The sequence below is a fragment of the Nycticebus coucang genome, chromosome 16, assembly GCF_027406575.1.
Source record: "Nycticebus coucang isolate mNycCou1 chromosome 16, mNycCou1.pri, whole genome shotgun sequence".
NCBI lineage: Eukaryota > Metazoa > Chordata > Mammalia > Primates > Lorisidae > Nycticebus > Nycticebus coucang.
In genome coordinates this window covers 1,252,497-1,271,830 of record NC_069795.1, presented here as the reverse complement: position 1 = coordinate 1,271,830, position 19,334 = coordinate 1,252,497, and the positions used below count along the sequence as shown (strand labels likewise).

Here is a 19,334-nt window from a genome sequence, read left to right as displayed (position 1 = left end):
GCAGGAGCTGTGGACAGGAAGGGGTGGGGGACCGGTTGGCTGGGAGGCTCCAAGTCCAGCCACTCCAGTGCCAAGTGGGGGCTGGGTGAGGTGCTGGAGTCAGGGTGTGTGCTCCTGATACCCATGCCATGCCCACTCACATGCACACACACATGTGCTTGCACATGCACTCATGTCCACTTGCACACACACTCACACATTAGCACACTTGTTCATGCACACACATTTGCAGACATTCATTTGCACACACACTCCAGAGCAGGGCTGAGATCCCAGGCCAGATCTTTGGAGCTTGTCCCTTGGTGCAGGATCCCCTGCGCCATCCTGACTAGCACCCTGCTCCTCCCTGAGCTGTGAGGGTTCTGACCTGCTCTATCCTGCTCTATCCTGTTCTGACCTGCTCTGGCCTGCTCTATCCTGCTCTGACCTGCTCTGCCCTGCTCTATCCTGCTCTATCCTGCTCTGACCTGCTCTATCCTGCTCTATCCTGTTCTGACCTGCTCTGGCCTGCTCTATCCTGCTCTATCCTGCTCTATCCTGCTCTGCCCTGCTCTATCCTGCTCTATCCTGCTCTATCCTGCTATGGCCTGCTCTATCCTGCTCTATCCTGCTCTGACTGCTCTATCCTGTTCTGACCTGCTCTGCCCTGCTCCATCCTGCTCTATCCTGCTCTGACCTGCTCTATCCTGCTCTATCCTGCTCTGACCTGCTCTGACCTGCTCTATCCTGCTCTATCCTGCTCTGACCTGCTCTATCCTGTTCTGACCTGCTCTGCCCTGCTCTATCCTGCTCTATCCTGCTCTGACCTGCTCTGACCTGCTCTATCCTGCTCTGACCTGCTCTATCCTGCTCTGACCTGCTCTATCCTGCTCTATCCTGCTCTAAGCTGCTCTATCCTGCTCTGACCTGCTCTATCCTGCTCTATCCTGCTCTGACCTGCTCTATCCTGCTCTATCCTGCTCTAAGCTGCTCTATCCTGCTCTGACCTGCTCTATCCTGCTCTGACCTGCTCTGACCTGCTCTATCCTGCTCTGACCTGCTCTATCCTGTTCTGACCTGCTCTGACCTGCTCTGACCTGCTCTATCCTGCTCTGACCTGCTCTATCCTGCTCTGACCTGCTCTATCCTGCTCTATCCTGCTCTGACCTGCTCTGACCTGCTCTATCCTGCTCTATCCTGCTCTAAGCTGCTCTATCCTGCTCTGACCTGCTCTGACCTGCTCTATCCTGCTCTATCCTGCTCTGACCTGCTCTATCCTGCTCTATCCTGCTCTAAGCTGCTCTATCCTGCTCTATCCTGCTCTAAGCTGCTCTATCCTGCTCTGACCTGCTCTATCCTACTCTTTCCAGATCTTGCCTGCTCTGTTGACCATAGGACTGGTGCCTGGGTGGCCTCTTGTCTGGAAGGTTTCTTGGGAGTGAGCCCTGGCCGAGGCCCCACTTGGACTTGGCCTCCAACAGCCACTCAGCCCTAGTGGGCATCTGCTGATGGGTCCGGGCATCCTCCTGTGCATCAGGCCCACATGACCTATGCGGCTTGTGCAGAAAATTGTGTTCTAATTTAATAGAAAGCGCAGTTTGTCTGTGTAGTGGAACAAAATAAATTAAGACATCCCGAGTGTGACATGACTTTCAAAGATAAATTCCAGACAGGTGACCAGAGCTGTGAGTGGGGTTGGGGGCAGGTGGGGGCCTCAGTTGTCTGATCCAGGTCCCAGTGAAGGCAAGTTCTGAAAGTGGCAGTTCAAATCAGAAACTTGCGGAACTCGGCATAGCTGTGACATTTTTCTTGTATTTTTAAAAAGTATTTGTCAGCCGCAGCATGGGGAGCCAGGAATGACCCTTCTCAGCGTGACTGTTTTCCAGGAGGACGTTTGCAGTCTTGGGTGGGGGTAGGGGGAGGACCATAAAGGCTGGGCGCTCAGCAGACAGCAGGAAACAGTGGAGGCACTGACAGCAGAACACAAAAGAAAATAAGACACACTGGAAAGAAGTGTTGGGACACAGGGCAGAGCCAGCAAAGAAGCCCTGGGGGGTGGGGGATGTAGGGTGGTCCTTGGACCCAGAAACGGGGCAGGATGTAGGGTGGTCCTTAGCCCCAGAAACAGGGCAGGATGTAGGGTGGTCCTCAGACCCAGAAACGGGGCGGGATGTAGGGTGGTCCTCAGACCCAGAAACAGGGCAGGATGTAGGGTGGTCCTCAGACCCAGAGGGTGGGCAGATGAAGGACCTCACTCCAGAGCAGGCAGGAGGCACAGCCTGTGCCCACCAAATGTGGGTGACCATGAGCTCAGTGGCTTAATATGACACAAATTGACTTTCTTATTGTTAGTTGTGTGGACATCAGGATTGAGTGTCTCTGCCTAAGTCTGCAACGTGGCACCTACCGGAGGCTTGGGGAGAGTCCTCTCCCTGTTGCAGTTTCCAGAGGCACCATGCGCCTCTGCACCCTGAGCGCCGTCTCTGTGACTCTCCTCCTGGCTCCCAGGAGGACGCACCTCCATGAGCTCACGTGCCCTCTCACTGGATCCAGGGTTGGCTCCCTACTTTGAGGTCAGCAGACTAGCAGGCATGAGTCCATCTGTGGCCTTAATTCCTACTTGTCATGTTATGAAATGTCGTCACTGATTCCAGGGATTAGGACATGGGTGCCTTTGGGGCTGTTGTTCTTCCCCCACACGGGGCAGACAGCAGAATGGGCTGTTTCTCACCCTGGGTGGCCATGCTGAGGGGCTGCTTCTACACGGTGGCCTGTGGCTGCACGTCCTTCTGGGAAGGGGCTCAGCCTTTCGGTATTTGGGGTCTTCATCTCTTTGACCAGGTGGTTCCCATCTGGGAATCTATGCTGCTGCCCAAGCCAAAGCCCCCACTGTCAGGGCATGAGTACAGCACCACATTTAGCAGCCAGACCCTGTCCATTGGGACGGAATGGAGTTGACTGCTGGAAAGTGCAACACTGAGTGTCCCCACATGAAGAAATGGGCCATGTCTGAGGGGACGGCTGGCTTGTCACCCTCCTACCATGTGACGCTATCTGTGGGAGCATCACCATGTGCCCAGAGACATGCACAGGTTATTTCTATGTGGCAACTTAAAAATGAAAACTGAAATTTGTAAAGATTTTTTAAAATTCAAGAAAACGTATCTGTTGTTATTATATACAAAGCTGTGATAAACTTGTTCCTTGGTTATTTTGGACAAGAATAACGGGTGGGAGAGAGGTGGTCATCCACGTCCCTCGGGCTGCCTGGTTCGGAGGGACGAAGCTTCTGTGTATGTTGTGGTGTTTTAGCAAATCAAGTGTGGACAGGCAGGTGCCCGCCGATGTGGCTGCGGGGCAGGGCGGCTATTGCCTTCTACTACCTGAGCCTCTGTGCATCACAGTAGGAGCATTTCTTTCATAATGAGAAAGGATCCAACAGTGACCAGCAAAAGTGAAACTTTTGGTTTGATTTTCCTGCTGGGACTTCTGTGCCTGGCCGAGAAACGTCCAGTTCTGTGCCTCCCCCTGGTGGCCTGTCCCTGTTGTGACAGATGTGTCCCACACAGCGGGGTCGAGGACAGATCACGCAGTACACACGCGTCGGGGTTTGCAAACCTATGTTGGTGGTTGGAGCAGAGCACGCCTTCCCTAGAGCAGTGAGTGCCCAGAGCAAGCAGAGTTCAGGATTTGAAGGGCGACTTTATCCTTGTGCCTGGCTAAGTGCCTGTTTAAGATGCTTGGAAACTGCTAATAAGCACCTACTACAGACCTAAGTGAATTAGTCTCCACTTGTGCATTTAGCAAGAAATGGAACTCGAAGCAGAGGAGATTGAAATGTCTTCATGACTTCTGGAGTAAAAACAAGTAGATGAATTTCAGGCTAAGAGCCATGCCTACCCTATACCCTATACTGCTCCTCTTTGCCCTCCAGTGTTAGCAGTAGCTCCAACGGGAGGGCTGCAGGGGCACCAAGGCCGCTGGTGTGTGGGCTGTACCCCTGCCATGTACCTGAGCAGGTGTCTCTGGGCCGTCCTCAGCACCCCCCAGGGTAGGGAGGGAGGTGTGTGGCCAACCGACTGCTTGTTGCCTGATTGTTCTGGCACTGACTTAACTCTCTAATTGCATTCCGTGGTTCTGGCTGGAATTCATTGCATTCTCCAGGCATGTGCCATTCAGTGGGAGCCGGGTGGTGGTGGTGGAGGGGTGGCCAGTGAAGGATCTGAGCGAAGTGGGACTGGATCCTAAAGCCCCTCGGCCTCTTGGCAGTGTGGAGAGCCCCAAGCCAACTGCCACCATCTGTGAGGGAAGCAGCTGCCTCTAGCCTGCTGTGTGGCCACTGGGAGTTGGTAGCTGGGCACCCACCGCCTTGGCGGGGGCCAGCCCTTCCTCTGGATCCCAGGTCTCTGTCTCGTGTTCCTGGGAAGCAGTTGGGGCTTGCTGTGATTTTTCTTTCACACCATAGCTTCATACAGGAATTGCCTGGAAACTTTTCAAAAATACCCATGCCAGGCTTGGGTGGTTAGGGCGCCAGCCACATGGACTGGGCCTGGTGGGTTTGAACCCAGCCTGGGCCTGCTAAATAACAATGACAACAACAACAACAGAATAGCTGGGCGTTGTAGTGGGCGCCTGTAGTCCCAGCTACTTAGGAGGCTGAGGCAAGAGAATTGCTTAAGCCCAAGAGTTGGAGGTTGCTGTGAGCGGTGACTTCATGGCACTCTACCAAAGGCAACATAGTGAGGCTCTGTCTCAGAAAAAAAACATACCCATGCCAGACTACCCCAGACCCAGGGGATCGGAACTGGCTACTGGCCGGGGCCCACTTGTCACTGGATTTTGGGCCACCTAGACAGCCCAGGATGATCTCAAGACCTGTAACTAATAATGGAGTCCCAGGTGTGGTGTGTTTTGAAGCCCTCTGGGCAGTTGGCACCTGGAGCAGGGCTGCCATGCTGAGTTCCGGGTAGTCCATGTGGACGCTCGCGGACGCCCTTCAGAGTAGGCTGGGCAGTTCTCTCAGCCTGGTGGTACCGAGGCTGCGGTGGGAGACCCCCTGTGCCTCTGGGTTGTCAACCCTGCCCCTGCACCTGGCACCTGGGCCTTCATCAGAGGCAGGTTCTTCCCTTTCCAGCACATCAGGGAGGGGTACCTTGGCCCATCTGTCCTGCGGACAAATTTCCCCTTATGTCACCAGAGGCCCATTGCAAAGCCTTACTTTGTGTGTGTGTGACAGGGAGTAGCAGAGAGTGATCTGTCCCCCTGAAGCCCCAGGATGAGCTGAGTGGGTCGGCCGTGGGAGGGGTGGGCAGAGGCCCTCGACCTCCACCTGGGGCCAGTGAGAGACACATAGGGCACAGAGTCCTCTTCTGGGGGTGCCAAGGGTCACCAAGTTCAGACTTGCACTGAGGGAGGCAGAGGCCTGAGAGGTCCAGCCTGCCTGGGCTGCCCTGAGGGGCAGGGGCATGGGGGGCATCCTTCCTTACAGGAGGACTGCATTCTGGTGGTCTGCTTTGTCCTCAGCCACATGCTCTGAGCCTGGCCCTGGTGACAGAAAACCTGCTGGCCAAGAAGAATGAGAGCTGGAACGTGGGAGCATCCGGCCCGTCTTGCTGTGCCAGCTGCGCACAGACACCAACCTTTCCGTGCACAGATGGGCGGGGGGAACAGGGAGGGGGCGGGAAGAGAGCAGGGTGGGAGGTGGGACCTTCAGGCTCGCAGCCCCCAGGTGGGGCCTGGGAACGGGCATTTGGGGATTTATTGTTGAAACATGAAAGCTTGGCGCCTTTGTCATCTTCTGTGGGCAGCGAGGGTGGCGTCCGGACCCTTTGCTGCTTCTTCCTTCCCCCAAACAAGTCAAAACCAAGACGAGAAGCCAGGAGAAGTTCCAGGACTCTTGTTACCCCAATCCTACTGCATTCTTGCAGTAAAGTTTTCAAGAGGGGGTGAAAGGGGACTTGCTGAGTCCCGTGTCTGCAGAGCTCTGGAGCCTGGGTGAGGGGCCGGGGTTGAGGGTGGGGGCACCAGGATCTGGGGGCCAGGGCCAGAGCAGGGCAAAGGCCGCACTGTGCTGAGCAGCCCGCCCGCCCTCGGCCCACGTCATGTAGGATGGGGTCACGTTCCTGTGACATGAATCAGCAGTGACCAGGGCTGCCAGGCCACTCCCAGCAGAGGCGTCTGTGACTCTGCAAGCTTCCTGGAAGCTGTCAGCTCCAGCTGGCCTGGGGCCTGCGTCTTGCCTCAGTTCCCCCAGCCCCGACCATCCCCACCTGCTCCCCAGGGCCATCAGAACAAACCACCACACACACAATTCTCTGTCCTCCTGAAGGCTACAGGGAGGGGCTTCCTGCTTCGTCCACCAGGCATGTCTTGGCTGTGGCCACGTCCCTCACCCTCTGTCTTCATCTTGGTGGCCTCCTCTGTCTTTTGTAGAGACACTTGTCACTGGATTTTGGGCCACCTAGACAGCTCAGGATGATGTCAAGAACCGTAACTAATAACGTCTGCAAAGACTCTTTCTTTAATTAGGTCTCATTCACAGGTTCCGTGCTGACATAGAACCTGGGCGTCCAATGTGCTGCTGTGTCAGCCCTGGCCTGCCCGTCATGACCAGCACACACCTGCAGGACATGTCTGTAATCAGGGAACGCCGGCCCCCAGCATGCCCAATTGCTCGGCAGCTCCTGGCAGGGCCCCTATACGTGTCTGCCACTGGCCTGGTGGCCTCAGAATGCTGTGTCCTGATGTGCACGTGAGCTCACAGGACCAGCCTGAGGGCTGCCACCATGACTGGGCAGTGCAGGAGTACCCAGTGCACCCCTGGGAGAGCAGGTGGGCAGGGCCTGCCCAGGTCCCAGGCCTGGACCTCTAGGGGGAGGGAGAGAGTTGGACCAGGGTGACTTCAGGGGAGATGCGGGGAGCCAAATGGGGGAGGGATGGGCCAGGGTGACCCTGGGGGGGATGTGTGGGGCCCAAGTGGAGGAGGGCTGGGTCAGGCTGACCCTGGGGGGATGCGAGGGATTGGGTGGGGGAGGGCTGGTTCAGGGTGGCCCCAGGGAGCTCCCAGGGCCTGAGGTTGTTGGCAGCTACTTGGGGGATGTGCAGACACGGCGCTGTCCCCAGGGAGGGGAGTTCTCTGTCCCATGAGCTCAGCTGTGGTGCAGGTTCTGCCATGAGCCCACCCTTGTCTGTGTACTCTGCCCTACCACCTCTGGATGTTGGGCTTACTGTCATTGGGCAGTGACACTGTCAACCTGCAGATGAGCACGCCCAGGCCCAGAGGTGTCCAGTGGCTCTGCCAGGCTGGGTATCCACCTGTGACGCTCCCCACATGTCAGAAGGCCCAGTGGAACACAGAGCTTTAGCAGAGCTGGGGGATTCCGAGGACGGGATGCCCGGAGTGGAAGGCTAGCTGCAGCTTTGGGCACCACGTCTGTCTTGACCTGCTGTGGCATGAGGAAGAAGGTGCCACATGGTCCCTATGGCTCAGTCTGCCCTGGTGGACTTGTCCCCAGTGTCCAAGGCTGCTTTGCTGAGGACGCCGGGTGTGACAGCCATGGGCTGTGCCCCACCCCCACCCCCAGGGTCCTCCTCTGCCTGGGAAGGCCAGTCCTGCTTTCCTTACTGATGGTGACTATTTCTAGACCTTTGCAGGGAGGCTGAGGCCCCACGGGGAGGAGGGGGTGGCCCATACCTGGTTGTGTGGCCACAGGCCTGGTGTGGGCCTTGTGAGGATGTTGACGGGTTCTTGGAGGACATGTGGGCAGCCCCCCAGATGCCAGCACAGCCGTTACGGTCAGGAGAGCAGGCCTGGCTGCTCCCCGACATGGGAACCTGGATGCAAGAGTGTGCCCTCGGGCTCCCCATTAAAGTTTAGTTAATAAGTCAACCTGTGCAACCTTAAAAACCAAATGGGCCATCGCTTGCATAGAAGGCCACCCAAGCCTTTCCCTTTTGCCCCTGGAAGTGCCTCGCCTCAGAGGCCCAGGCGTGGTGTCCTGGTGGTGGGTATCCATCACCGCTGCCCCTCAGTGGCCGGGCACCGTGTGCTCCCAGTGGGCCGGGGTTGGGTGAGCCTCGTGCAGCGGTGCTCAAAGCTGGGCCCCGGTAGGCCTCTGTGACATTTGTCAAATACTAATTTCTTGGGTTAAGTGCATTTATTTGAGAGAAATGCCCCTCCCCTCCCCACGCCATCACCAGTCCCTATTCATGGAGAGGAAAAGATTAGCTGCAGGCCCTGGGCATGGCAGGCCTAGCGGACGGCCCACTGTGTTCATCACTCAGATACCAGGCGTGGTTGATCCTCCAGACTCCTGGAAAGGAGACCGTCCTCCCCAGTGACTGGCCACCCCATGACTGGCCATGGCTGCCCATCCTCTCCTGGGGTGGCCAAGGGGGCATCTGGCCCTCCCACCAGAAGGCACCTTCACGACACCAGAACTCGTTGTCACTCTAGGGGTGTGTCCCAAGGCTGTGTTATCTGAGAGGCTCCTTCCCTGATCATGTCCTGCTGGGAGGGTCATCTGCTTGTCCTCTGCTCTCTCCCGCCTGGTTTATCTCCACTGTGCGACCTCTTGAAGTCAACTGGTTCCTTTGTGGTAGGCCACTGTAGCTGAGTGCCACAAGGAGACCCTCCTTTTTGGTCACCAGAGCATCTTCTGCACCAGAGCAGACTGGGCTCACAGTCGGCCCTGTGTGTATTTGTTGAGTGAACGAGGAACGCGTCTCTGTGCAAAGTGAAGAGCTAACAGGGACCTGGTCACTGTGAGGCTGCACCAACCCCTCCCCCTCTCAGTGTGGTTTTCTTGGCTGTAAAACGCCTGTGGAGATGGGATGAGGTTCATGGTCCTGAGTGTGAGAGCATCTCCTCAGGCGTGTGGCATTCTGGGCAGGAAGTCCCTGGTGTGTGCACAGACTGAGCCGGGAAGGAGACCAAAGTCGTTGGCAGGAAAGGATGTGCCTGCAAAGTGCTCATGGTGAGTTCAGAAGGCAACACCAACAGCAAAGATGACCCAGAGTCCATATCCCTAGTCTTAAAAAAACGACAAATACCTCCTTTAAAGATGAATTTTAAAAGCACACGGGAATTCATAGAAGAAAAAACGCTTTCATGAAATGCATGGAAGAGTGAAGTCAGTCTCGCAGAAAGTTAAAGTATACAAGTTAAGTAGCTTTAAGAATCGTGTGTTCTGGAAAATGTGACGTGGATCTCTTCGCTGAGATATAATTCACCTACTCTGCAGTTAGCACATTAAAAGGGCACAATTGTGTGTTTTTTATGTAAACCATCATCCCAGTCAGTTTTAGAACAAGCCCTGCAGCTTGTGTCTGCCTTCCCCCAACCCTCCACCCCACAGCCTCGCCATCCAAGTGGATGTCCCTATCTGGACTTCAGTGTCGATGGAATCACAGGACAGGCATGTGGTCCATGAGGGACTGGCTTTTCCTCCTCAGCTCGATGCTGAGGCCGAGTGTGTCTGAGCTTGTGCCAGTGCTTTGCATCTTTTATTGCCAGATAACACCCCACTGTGCAGACCCACCAGGGCCAATTCAGCAACCGGTGAATATTTGGGTTGTTCCCACTGTTTGGTTATGGGGAGTAATGTGGCTGTAAACGTTTGTGTACAGGTTTCTACCGAGATGTCTATTTTCCTTTCTTTTGGGTGGAGAGATTACCTAAAGGGAAATTTCTGGGAGTTGATCCCTGGAGGAGCTGCTTTGCCTCCAGTGATGTGAGGGCTCCACTGTTGCCTCCTGCCAGCTTGATTTTGTCTGACATTGTGATTCTGGCATCTTACTGGGTGTGAAGTAGGCTCTCATCTTCCCATTCACATTTTTCTGGTGACTGATCCCTATTGAGCACCTTTTCTGTGCTTGTTGGCAATTTGCATATCTTCCTTGGAGAAATGTCTGTTCAGATTCTTTGCCCATTTTTAATTGACTTTTTATTGTTGAGTCTTTACATGGATACAGGTGCTTCATCAAGTGGATGATTTGCAAATGTTTTCTCCTCTTTTATGGGTTGTTTCTTTCTCAACAGTGTCCTTGGAAACATAAACTTTAAAAGTTTATGATGTCAGTTTTTCTATTTTTCTCTCTTGTCATTTGGGGCTTTGGTATTATATCTAAGAATCTTTTGCCAAATTCAAGATTATAAAGACTTTTTTTTTTTTTCTAAAAGTTTTATGTTTTCAGTGCTTGTATTCAGGTTTTTGATCCATTTATGTTAGGTTTTGTACATGAGGAGGAACAAGGATTCAACTTCCTTCCGTGTGTTGGGGAGGCCCTGTTGGCCTCGGTTGACCACGGCAGTGTGTTGTAGTTCGGAAGTCTCGGTCATAGCGCACTGGCCCAAGTCTGTCTCTTGCTAGTGCCATAGCATCTGTATTGACATTGCTCTCTGTTATCAGTCCTGAAGTGGGGAAGTGCACAGATTCCTAGAAAGACACGAGCTGCTCCAGTCAATTCAGTAAGACAATCCGCAGAGATGTGTAATGGGCAGAGACAGAATTAGTAACCCAAACTTCCCATAGAGAAAAGCCCGGACCAGAGAGCTTTACAGCTGAATTCTCCCAAGTTCTTCCTAACTCTTTCAAAAAACACTTACCAACTCATTTTATGAAACCACTATTACCCTGATTCCCTAATCAGACAAAGACGTCACAAAGAAAACTATAGACCAGTTTCTGATATGAATATGTATACAAAAATCCTTAGAGAAATACTAGCAAATCAAATCCAGCAATGTATAAAAAGAGATACACCATGACCAAGTGGGGTTTATCCCAGGAATGCAAAGTTGTTTTAACATCTGAAAAAATCTATGTAATACATTATTATATCAATAGAATAAAAAATGCATATCACTATCATTTGAATAGCTGCAGAAAAGGCATTTAACAAAATCCAAAAGTATTCATGAAAAAAACACTCAACAACCTGATAAAGGGCGTCTGTGACAAGCCCATAGCTGACATCATGCTCAAGGTGAAGAGCTGAAAGCCTTCCCCCGTGATCAGGAGAAGATAGGAATGTTCCCTGTTGCCTTGTTATCCAACCCTGAACCAGAGGGTCCTTGCCAGGTTAGTCGAGCAGAAAAAAGAAATAAAAGACTTCCAGCTTGGAAAAGAATGTAAAACTATTAGATGCCAGAGCTTGTGTATATGAAGGTACTATAAGTAATCAACTAAAAAGATTGTTAAAAGTAATAGATGAGTTCAACCAAGTTGTAGCATACAGGATCAATATAGGATAATCAATTATATTTCTTTATATTCGTAACGAACAGTCCAAAGTTGAAATGAAGAAAAAATATTCATTCACATTGCATCAAAAAGAATAAAATACTTAGGAATAAATTTCACAGAAGAAGTGCAGAATGTGCACTCTGAAAACTATAAAACAATGTTGAAATTAAGGAAGATTGAAACAAATGGAAAACCGTCCCATGTTTACAGATGGGAAGAATTATTCTGAAGACAGTGACACTCCCCAAATCACCTAAGTCAGTGCAACTCCATCAAAATCCAGCTGTGACCTGCAACAGCCAAAACAATCTGGGAAAAGGAGTAGGGGGACCTCTTAGTTCTCCAAATTTTTAGAGACTTAAAAAATTCTACCTTGTTTTGGGTTAGAACATGGATGGTCCTTTTGGGGCAGTGTTTTTTCAACCTTCTTAATCTCAGGGCACACTTGAACCTATAGTTAAACTTCCATGGCAGACTTAAATTATGTTGATTTTTTTTAAAAAGTAAAAAAAAAAAAAAAAAAGGATGGCTCAGTGCCCGTAGCTCAGTGAGTAGAGTGCCAGCCACATACAACAAGGTCGGTGGGTTCAAGCCGGGCCCGGGCCTGCCTAACAGCAATAACAACTGCAGCCAAAAAATAGCTGGGTGCTGTGGCAGGTATCTGTAGTCCCAGCTACTTGGGAGACTGAGGCAAGAGAATCACTTAAGCCCAAGAGTTTGAGGTTGCTGTGAGCTGAGATGCTACAGCACTCTACAGAGGGTGACATAGTGAGACACTGTCTCAAAAAAAAAAAAAAAGAATATACTTACTGTGCTTTGATCTTTTTTTAAAAACAATTTAATTAATGATCTTAAAAATTTTCATGGCACACCTAAGGTCCCCTCAGGCACACCGGGGTGCCACAGCGCACTTGTTAAAAATCACTGTCTTAGGGGCAGTCCCTGTGGCTCAGCGGGTAGGGCGCCGGTCCCATATGCCGGAGGTGGCGGGTTCAAACCCAGCCCCGGCCAAATTAAAAAAAAAAAAAAAAAAAAAAAAAAAAAAAAAAAGTAATAAAAATCACTGTCTTAGACTCTGCAGTTAACCCAGAGCACGTTCAGATCCTTTGTTTTGCGTTAGTGACTTTATTTCCTTTGATTTCGAGTGTCCCTCTCCAGCCTCTCCTGCCTGTCCTTGCTGCAGCACGGGACAGGTGACAGCTGGCTGCACGCCTCTCCTTGTCTATTTTGGGCTCCGTGCCAGGTGCCTGAGGAGCATTTCTGCCCATCCTCTGCTAAGTCACCTGCATTCCCCTGCGTTCCAGGAGGAAACCCCACGTTCCCTGTGAACTTCACATCACAATGTTTCAACGCCAGAGGAGTCGATGCCCTGGCACATCCTTCCCCACACTCACTAGTTAACTCTGAGGGACTTCTAGGTGCTCCCTTTCTTGCCCATCCATGTGCACATCCACACACACGCCTGTGCACCTGCACAAGTGCCCACATGTGTGCATATCCACACACAAGACTATCCTGTGTGTGCAAAGTGCACATGCCTCCACCTATACAACATGCACACACATGCTGTCCATGCAGAAGATGTGCACGGCCACACACGTGTGTGCACAACCATATACATGCACACACTTGATGTCCGATGCCAGGATGCACATACTTTTTCTTGGTAAATCAACTGTGGTGTCTCCACCCTGGCCCTGTGGGGCTTCCAATGCTGTTTCCTGAGAACCAGGATATGTTCTGAGTCCATAGTGATTCTGTCCATCTTCTCCTAAACATGCTGTATTCAAATCTGTTGCAGCGCTGGGTAGCGTCTCTTTTTTGCAAGCCTGGACAGCTCGGGGACTGCACGCTGTGTTGGTGGCCAAGGCTCTGCAGCCCCTCACCCACCTTTTCCAGCAGGCCTTGGGGATGCAGCTGGAGTGTCCCACAGCCTGGTTTTATCTGCTACTGCTTTGGGTTTGGGTCCAGCCTTTTGCTGAGAGCCTGGCACTGGCCCCTGTCCAGAGGTGGGGTTGGCAGACATCGCTGGAAAGGTGCCCTGCAGCCTGGAGGGTCTGGGCCGTATAGGGCCCCCAGGGAGGACAGGTCTCCTTTGTGCTTCTCCTGACCCTTGGGCCCTGCTAGGAGCTAGGCAGTGCTCGGTATTTATTTAGGAGCCAAAACACCCCTGTGGAGGAATTTGGATCCCCACCTGGTGGCCCTGGAGCTCTGCCAGGCTGCAGGGACACTGGAGCCTGGGAGAGACTGGGGCTCAGCTTGGGAACGCAACTCTGGGGCAGAGCCAGGCAGGCCTCATCTGAATACAGGGTCTGGGACACAAGAGAGGATCAGTGTGCTCTTCACTGCTCTGGATCAGATGGGTATGGCCGTGCTCCCTCTGCCACACTAGGCCTTTGGCTTTGCTTGGTAGCAGGGCCTGCAGGCTCCTTGGGTCACAGAGGGCGCCAGGGAGGCCAGGTGCCCAGGGGCCCTGGCTGCTGGCCTCTCCTAGTGCGGCCACCTCCAGCCACAGGGTCTCCAGGCAGGGTCAGGTCACTCTGCAGGCAGGGTGGTGGCTGGCGGGGTGGCCCTGGTGAGGAATGGGCAGTAACCTGTCCAGGAGAGGACCTACTCCCCAGGGAGGGCAGGAGCGAGAGCCCAGCCCGAGGGCCTGTGCAGGACATTCCTGGCTTAGGCAAGTGTCCATGGGTGGGGGAGGCTCAGGGAGGGGAATGCTTTCTCCCTTGTCATGTCCTGGTCAGCCTTCTGAGCCAGGGTGTGGGCTACCCCAGGGCCCCCTCCAAGCAGCCCCATCCATTGGCCAGGGCTGCCACACAGTGAGACCCAGGTGTTGCTCCTGGAGGCATCTCACAGCTGAGCCTCAGTCCTGAGCACGACTCACCTCTTGGCCCTGAAGTGAGCCAGTTTCCGCTATTCACATGTTGGCGTTTTTCATAGGTGAAAATAAAATACCACATTATTCAGGAATCCAACCAGACGGGCCAACAAGACAGAGCAGGCCCTGGCTGGGGGGCAGGGGAACATCTCAGCACCAAAGAGGGGGTGGGAACTTCTGGGTGGGGCAGCTCCTCTTGGTGCCTGTGTCCTTGGTCAGGTGGATTCTGCCCCTGGCCATTCTGGAAACATAATACCTGAGTCTCCTCATCTGCACTTGAGGCTCCTGCATGGGAGGCTGCACTACACTCTGCCATGGGGGCAGCGCCTTCAGGGTCCACAGGGCCAGGTGGCTACTCCACTCAGGGGGTCCTTAGGCTTCAGGGGGCTGCCTTGTCTCCTCAGGAGGGCGCTCAGCTGCAGACAGCCCTAGTGTGGGAATGGCTGGTGGTTGAGGCGGGTGTGGGAACTCCTGGGCTCTCAGCTCCCTGACCCTGGAGACCCCCAGGCTAGTGCCCCATCAGGGGCCACCATAGCCCCGGCTCCATTGTGTGCAAATGCACACTGTGTATGTGTGTAGGTGTGCCTGGTTGTGTCAGCTTCCCTCTGCCTGAGTCCTGAGGGTGGAGCAGCCACGGTTGCTTCCTCGCACCTGGATGTGCAAGGAGTGACCATCTGTGTGACCACTCCTGGGCTGGGGGTATCCTCTGAGAGAGTCAGGGTGCCCACCACAGACATCCCTCCCAACTTATGGGGGGTGGAGGGAACTTTGTAATTTCTGTACTGAAATTTTCCAGAAACACATTTAGGCATAAAATCACACCAGCGACAGCGCGTTTTTAAGCAAGTAAACTACTCTCTGGGCATTTCTGAGATAATTCTGAGCATTGTGGGGATTAGTTTTGGAAGCAGGGCCTTGCTGAGACACAGATGTTTGCACATGGTGGGCCGTCCCGTCCTTACAGGCTGACATGGGCTTCAGCTGTTTGGAACATGAGTTCTGAGCCCAGACAACACAGCCTGCCCCTTGGACACTGTCGATGGATGACGCCTTAGTGTTCTGTGCTTGGGGCAGGTGGGGACACATTACAGAGCTGTTTCATCACAGTTGCTCTGGCTGTTACCAACCCCAGCCCGGGGCTGCAGCCTGGGCCACACAGCGGCAGAGGAGACAGTGCCCGTGGAGCACTCATGGGCCGTAGTGTGGCCGTGATGGTAAAAACTGTGGGTGTGAAAATGTGAGCCTATGTGTGCGTGCATGGGCCTGGATTTTCTCTGGCCAGGCCCTCACGTCTCTGTGGCAGTTTCTTCATGGTAGTGGGCTGACACCCAGGCTGCGTGTGGGTTTTCATGGGCCTGAGGGGAACTTGGTGGGTGCTTATACTGCACACATAGTCCTGTTGGGGTGCAAGTCCATGGAATGTTCTTGATGGGAGAAAACTTGCTCCTGTCCAACTAGATGCTTTTGTCAATGGGGCAACTGAGGCTGAGGAGGACATCACTGCTTTGAGGCCCCACGAGCTGATGCTCAGCAGCAGCACTAGAGCGAGACTTTTGCTCAGTCCCGGACTAAACCACTCAGGTCCCCTCTGCCTAGACCACGAGTCACTCAGAGCCAGGGGCACAGAGCACTGGGAGGGGACCCCAGTGGAATCACTTGTGCACCTGGACACTCATGTGCACCCTGACCTGTGATTATCCTAGGCACAGGACGCTGCTGCTGCTCAGTCGGAAGCTGTCCCTGAGCACCAGCCGTGGCTCCTGAATGCCGCTCTGCGCAGGTCATACAGGTGTGGGGACGTCTGCAGACTCCTGGAGATGCCCAAATCCATGTGTGTGGCTGGGGAGAAGTCCCCATGCTGCTCTGGGCCCCAGGGCCACAACGGGATGTTCTGTCCTGAAGGTGGTTTTCTGGGCTGATGTGTGTCAGCTCTCACCTGCCGGGCTGCAGTGCTGAGGGTGGCACTGACCCTGCCCTGTGGGGCCCAGCGGGAAGAGTGATGGCAGGGCCTGGCGGGATGGGCCTTCCTGAGACCGTGCAGCAGTCTCTGCAGACTGGCATTCCCGTGGCAGTGCCTTTAGGATTTTGGACAGAAGTGCGATCCCAGAATGAGTGAGGGGAAGGGTCTGATGTGGCGCCAGTGTCCAGTCACAGCCCAGCCTGATAAACTTTCCTGGCAGAGTGGTGGCAGCTCCCCGGAAATGGTTCCTCCCTGGGACACAGGCCCTGAAGGGGCATTGAGTACCAGGCCTGATAATGAGGGGCCCAGGCTCCCCTAACCCTATCCCAGCCTCAGTGCCACCAGCAGAGGCAGCTTCTGGGTGGGCACTTGAGCTGTGGGTAGGGACCTGGGGTAGGTGAGGAGAGCTTAGAGGCTCTGGCAGCACCACAGGCCCTGCTCACAGTGTGGAGGGCAGGCACCTGCCGTCCATGGCACCATCGGTCCCACGAGTCCCCTTCGTTTCCTTTTGCCCATGTGTGGATATGCAGCTGGCTCTGCATTTTGTCCTGGTCAGCAATTCCCAAGAATTATTTAGAAATGCCCATGGGACCAGGCCACACCAACAGAACCCTGGCACAGAGTAGGTGGCCAGAGGGCGTTTCTAACCAGCACAGCTGGTATGGGGGTGTGGGGGAAGGGGAAAACACGGAGCAGGCTGGGGGCAGCAGGCTGGGGGCAGCGTGGGGCCAGGCAGGATGGAAGGGCCGCCCCCAGGGGGTCAGCACAGTGGCAGCAGGAGAACTCCCAAGTTCCAAGCTCACCACACAGCAGTTGCTCTGGGCCAGGCTCTCCGGGCTTTCTCAGTGGGAGGAGGAGCAGGGGTGGGGCCCCTGTCCTTGTCTCCGAAGTCCAGGGGTCCTGGCCAGAGCCTCCCCCTAGCAAAGACTCAGCCTCCCTTCCTCCTCCAGCCCCCAGTGGAGCGATTCAGGGGCTCCGTTGGGTGTTCTTGACAAAGTCCCCCCTTCTCTCTGAGCCTGCCCTGGGGGTGTGGAGAAGGAAGGGTTAAAGGTCCTGAGGAGCTGGTTACCTGTATCCACTTGTGTCCAGTCCCTGCTGCAGGGAGAGAAGGTATATGGAAGAGTTCCTGGGAGGGAGGCAGGAGGACTGCTCCAGCGTGGGCAGGAGGGCGGATCCGGGTGGCCCCTCCTTCAGGGCAGACCCAGCTATTGCTGGCTGCCCCAGCCTACACACACAGACCCATGGCTCCTGACCCCAGCAGCCACTTGAGCCTGGTGCTGCTCACCTGCTATCTCTCAGCTGCCCGGGCCGACCTGCTGGGCCTGGACTGGCTGTGGTCCAAGGCCACTAGCCCCCCGGCTACCCCAGCTGAGCCCCAGGGCCATCCATCTGTGCAGCCTACCGCACATGTGGCCCCCTGGGATGGCCCCACAGAGCGAGGGACAGCCCCCACCAGCCCTGAGCCGCCCCTGGAGCTGTTGGAAGGTGGCTGGACTGGGCCTCCCACCACCCCTGTTACTTCGAGCCCCGACAGGAGGGATGAGAACATCGCGGGAGTTGGAGCCAAGATTCTGAACGTGGCCCAGGGCATCCGGAACTTTGTACAGCTGTGGGATGACGCAGCCCCCACTCAGAGTGCTGCCGCCCATGGGAAGATGCCAGCTGCTGAGCCCTCCACCCACCCTGAGCCCTCCAGCACTCCCTGGGAGGACGGGACCACTCCCCAGCCGAGCAGTGGTACCCGGAGCTCTCCAGGAGCCCACACGACTAGGACTGCAACTCTGCTTGCACCCACCCTGTCCACCTCCTTATGGGGCTGGCCCCAGGCACTGCTCAGGGGGCCTTCAGTGTCACCCCTGTCCCCAGGTAGAGCGTCTCTCTCCGCCACTCCAGGCGGGGCTCCTCCCTGGGGAAGTAGGCAGCCCCTGGGGTGGCTACAGGATCTGGATGGCCGAGGATTCTCACCTGTGGCAGCCGGTTCCAGCCAGCAGCACCCTGATGCCCGCAGGCACACGCCGCTTCTGCACCCCCTGGTGATGGGCTCCCCGGGCACACATGCTGCTGTCTTCTCTGACTCCCTGGGTACATGGTCTCAAACAGCAGTCACAGCTTTAATTTGGGACGGCGGGGCTTGGGTTTCCTCCACCGCTGATTCTGCTAATCACTCTGCACCTCCTGGGACTGGCCGTTGCCTGCCCCTGCTGCCTTCTCTGCCCGCCTGTGGCCGCCTGGGCATCAAACACTCCTGGATGCCCAACCACCTCCAGCACCAGAGTGGCGAGGAGGTGCGGGCTGCTGCGCAGGCGTGGGGGGGCCTCCTCCAGACACGCTGTCACCCCTTCCTGGCCTGGTTCTTCTGCCTGCTACTGGCCCCCCCATGTGGCCCAGCCCCGCCACCCGCCCCTCCACCCTGCCGCCAGTTCTGCGAGGCCTTGGAGGACGCATGCTGGCGCCACCTGCACGGGGGCCAGCTGCCCGTGGCCTGTGCCGCCCTCCCGGCCCAGGAGCATGGGTACTGCGTGTTCATTGGGCCGGCTGCAGGTAACGGGGGCCACCGTCCCCCCACCCACCCCTCTTGCTTCGTCAGGTAAGCTCAGCGGGACCATGAGCCAGGTCAGCCCGTCCTACATGAGCTCAGGAGCCACAGCCTCTACATTCAGGGTCCTACACCTCAGTGGGCAGAGGGTGGGCTATGAGGCCCCTGCAGGGGAGAACCCGCTGGCCCAGCATCTTAGCGGATTCAGTACTTGCTCTGCAGGGGAAACTGAGGTATAGGGTGGTGACTTGGTTGCCCACAGGAACTGAGACTCCCATTGGGTTCTGGCTGCCTTGCCCTGGCTCTGGTCACCAAGCTGTGCTATCTGGCGTTCCTCCTGTGCAGCCAGCTGTCCGGGCTGGGAGGCTGCAGGCATGTGACAGTGTAGGGAGAAGACACTGGCTTTGCAGGAAACGGGCCAGTGAGGTCTGCAGGGAGCCCTCTGTCTCCTGCACGTGCTCACCTGGGCTGTCCCTGGAGGGGCATACACAGCCTCCCTGCAGTGCCCCTGCCACCACATAGCCTGTCACTGTGGCTGGCCTGGTGTTGGGGGAGGGGCCTCCATTTCCACCCTGGGCCTTGGGCCGTGCCTGCCTCCTTTTCTCTCCTCTCTGCTCTCTGCAACTGTGTGCCCCCCCCCCCCCCCCAGGGTGGGCAAGGGCATCCTGTCCTGTCTGGCTGTCTTCCCTGAGCTGCTGCTGGGAAGTGGCCTTGACCCTTGGGCCCTGGGCTTTG

At 55.3% G+C, this 19,334-nt stretch overlaps 1 protein-coding gene across 6 annotated transcripts in view; it reads left to right on the top strand.

The window, feature by feature from the left end:
- The window catches only part of COL18A1 (collagen type XVIII alpha 1 chain), a 90,608-nt gene that overhangs the window by 24,022 nt on the left and 47,252 nt on the right, over positions 1-19,334 (top strand). For 3 of the 6 annotated variants that reach the window (XM_053565876.1, XM_053565875.1, XM_053565874.1), the window contains exon 1: positions 17,239-17,929. The exons of 1 other annotated variant lie outside the window; for it this stretch is intronic. In XM_053565876.1, the coding sequence (XP_053421851.1) occupies positions 17,305-17,929 (625 nt within the window). In that variant the 5' untranslated portion in view covers positions 17,239-17,304. Of the gene's footprint in view, positions 1-17,222; positions 18,651-19,334 lie in introns of those variants that run through there. 2 more of the 6 variants (XM_053565873.1, XM_053565878.1) reach the window with 2 other exon arrangements.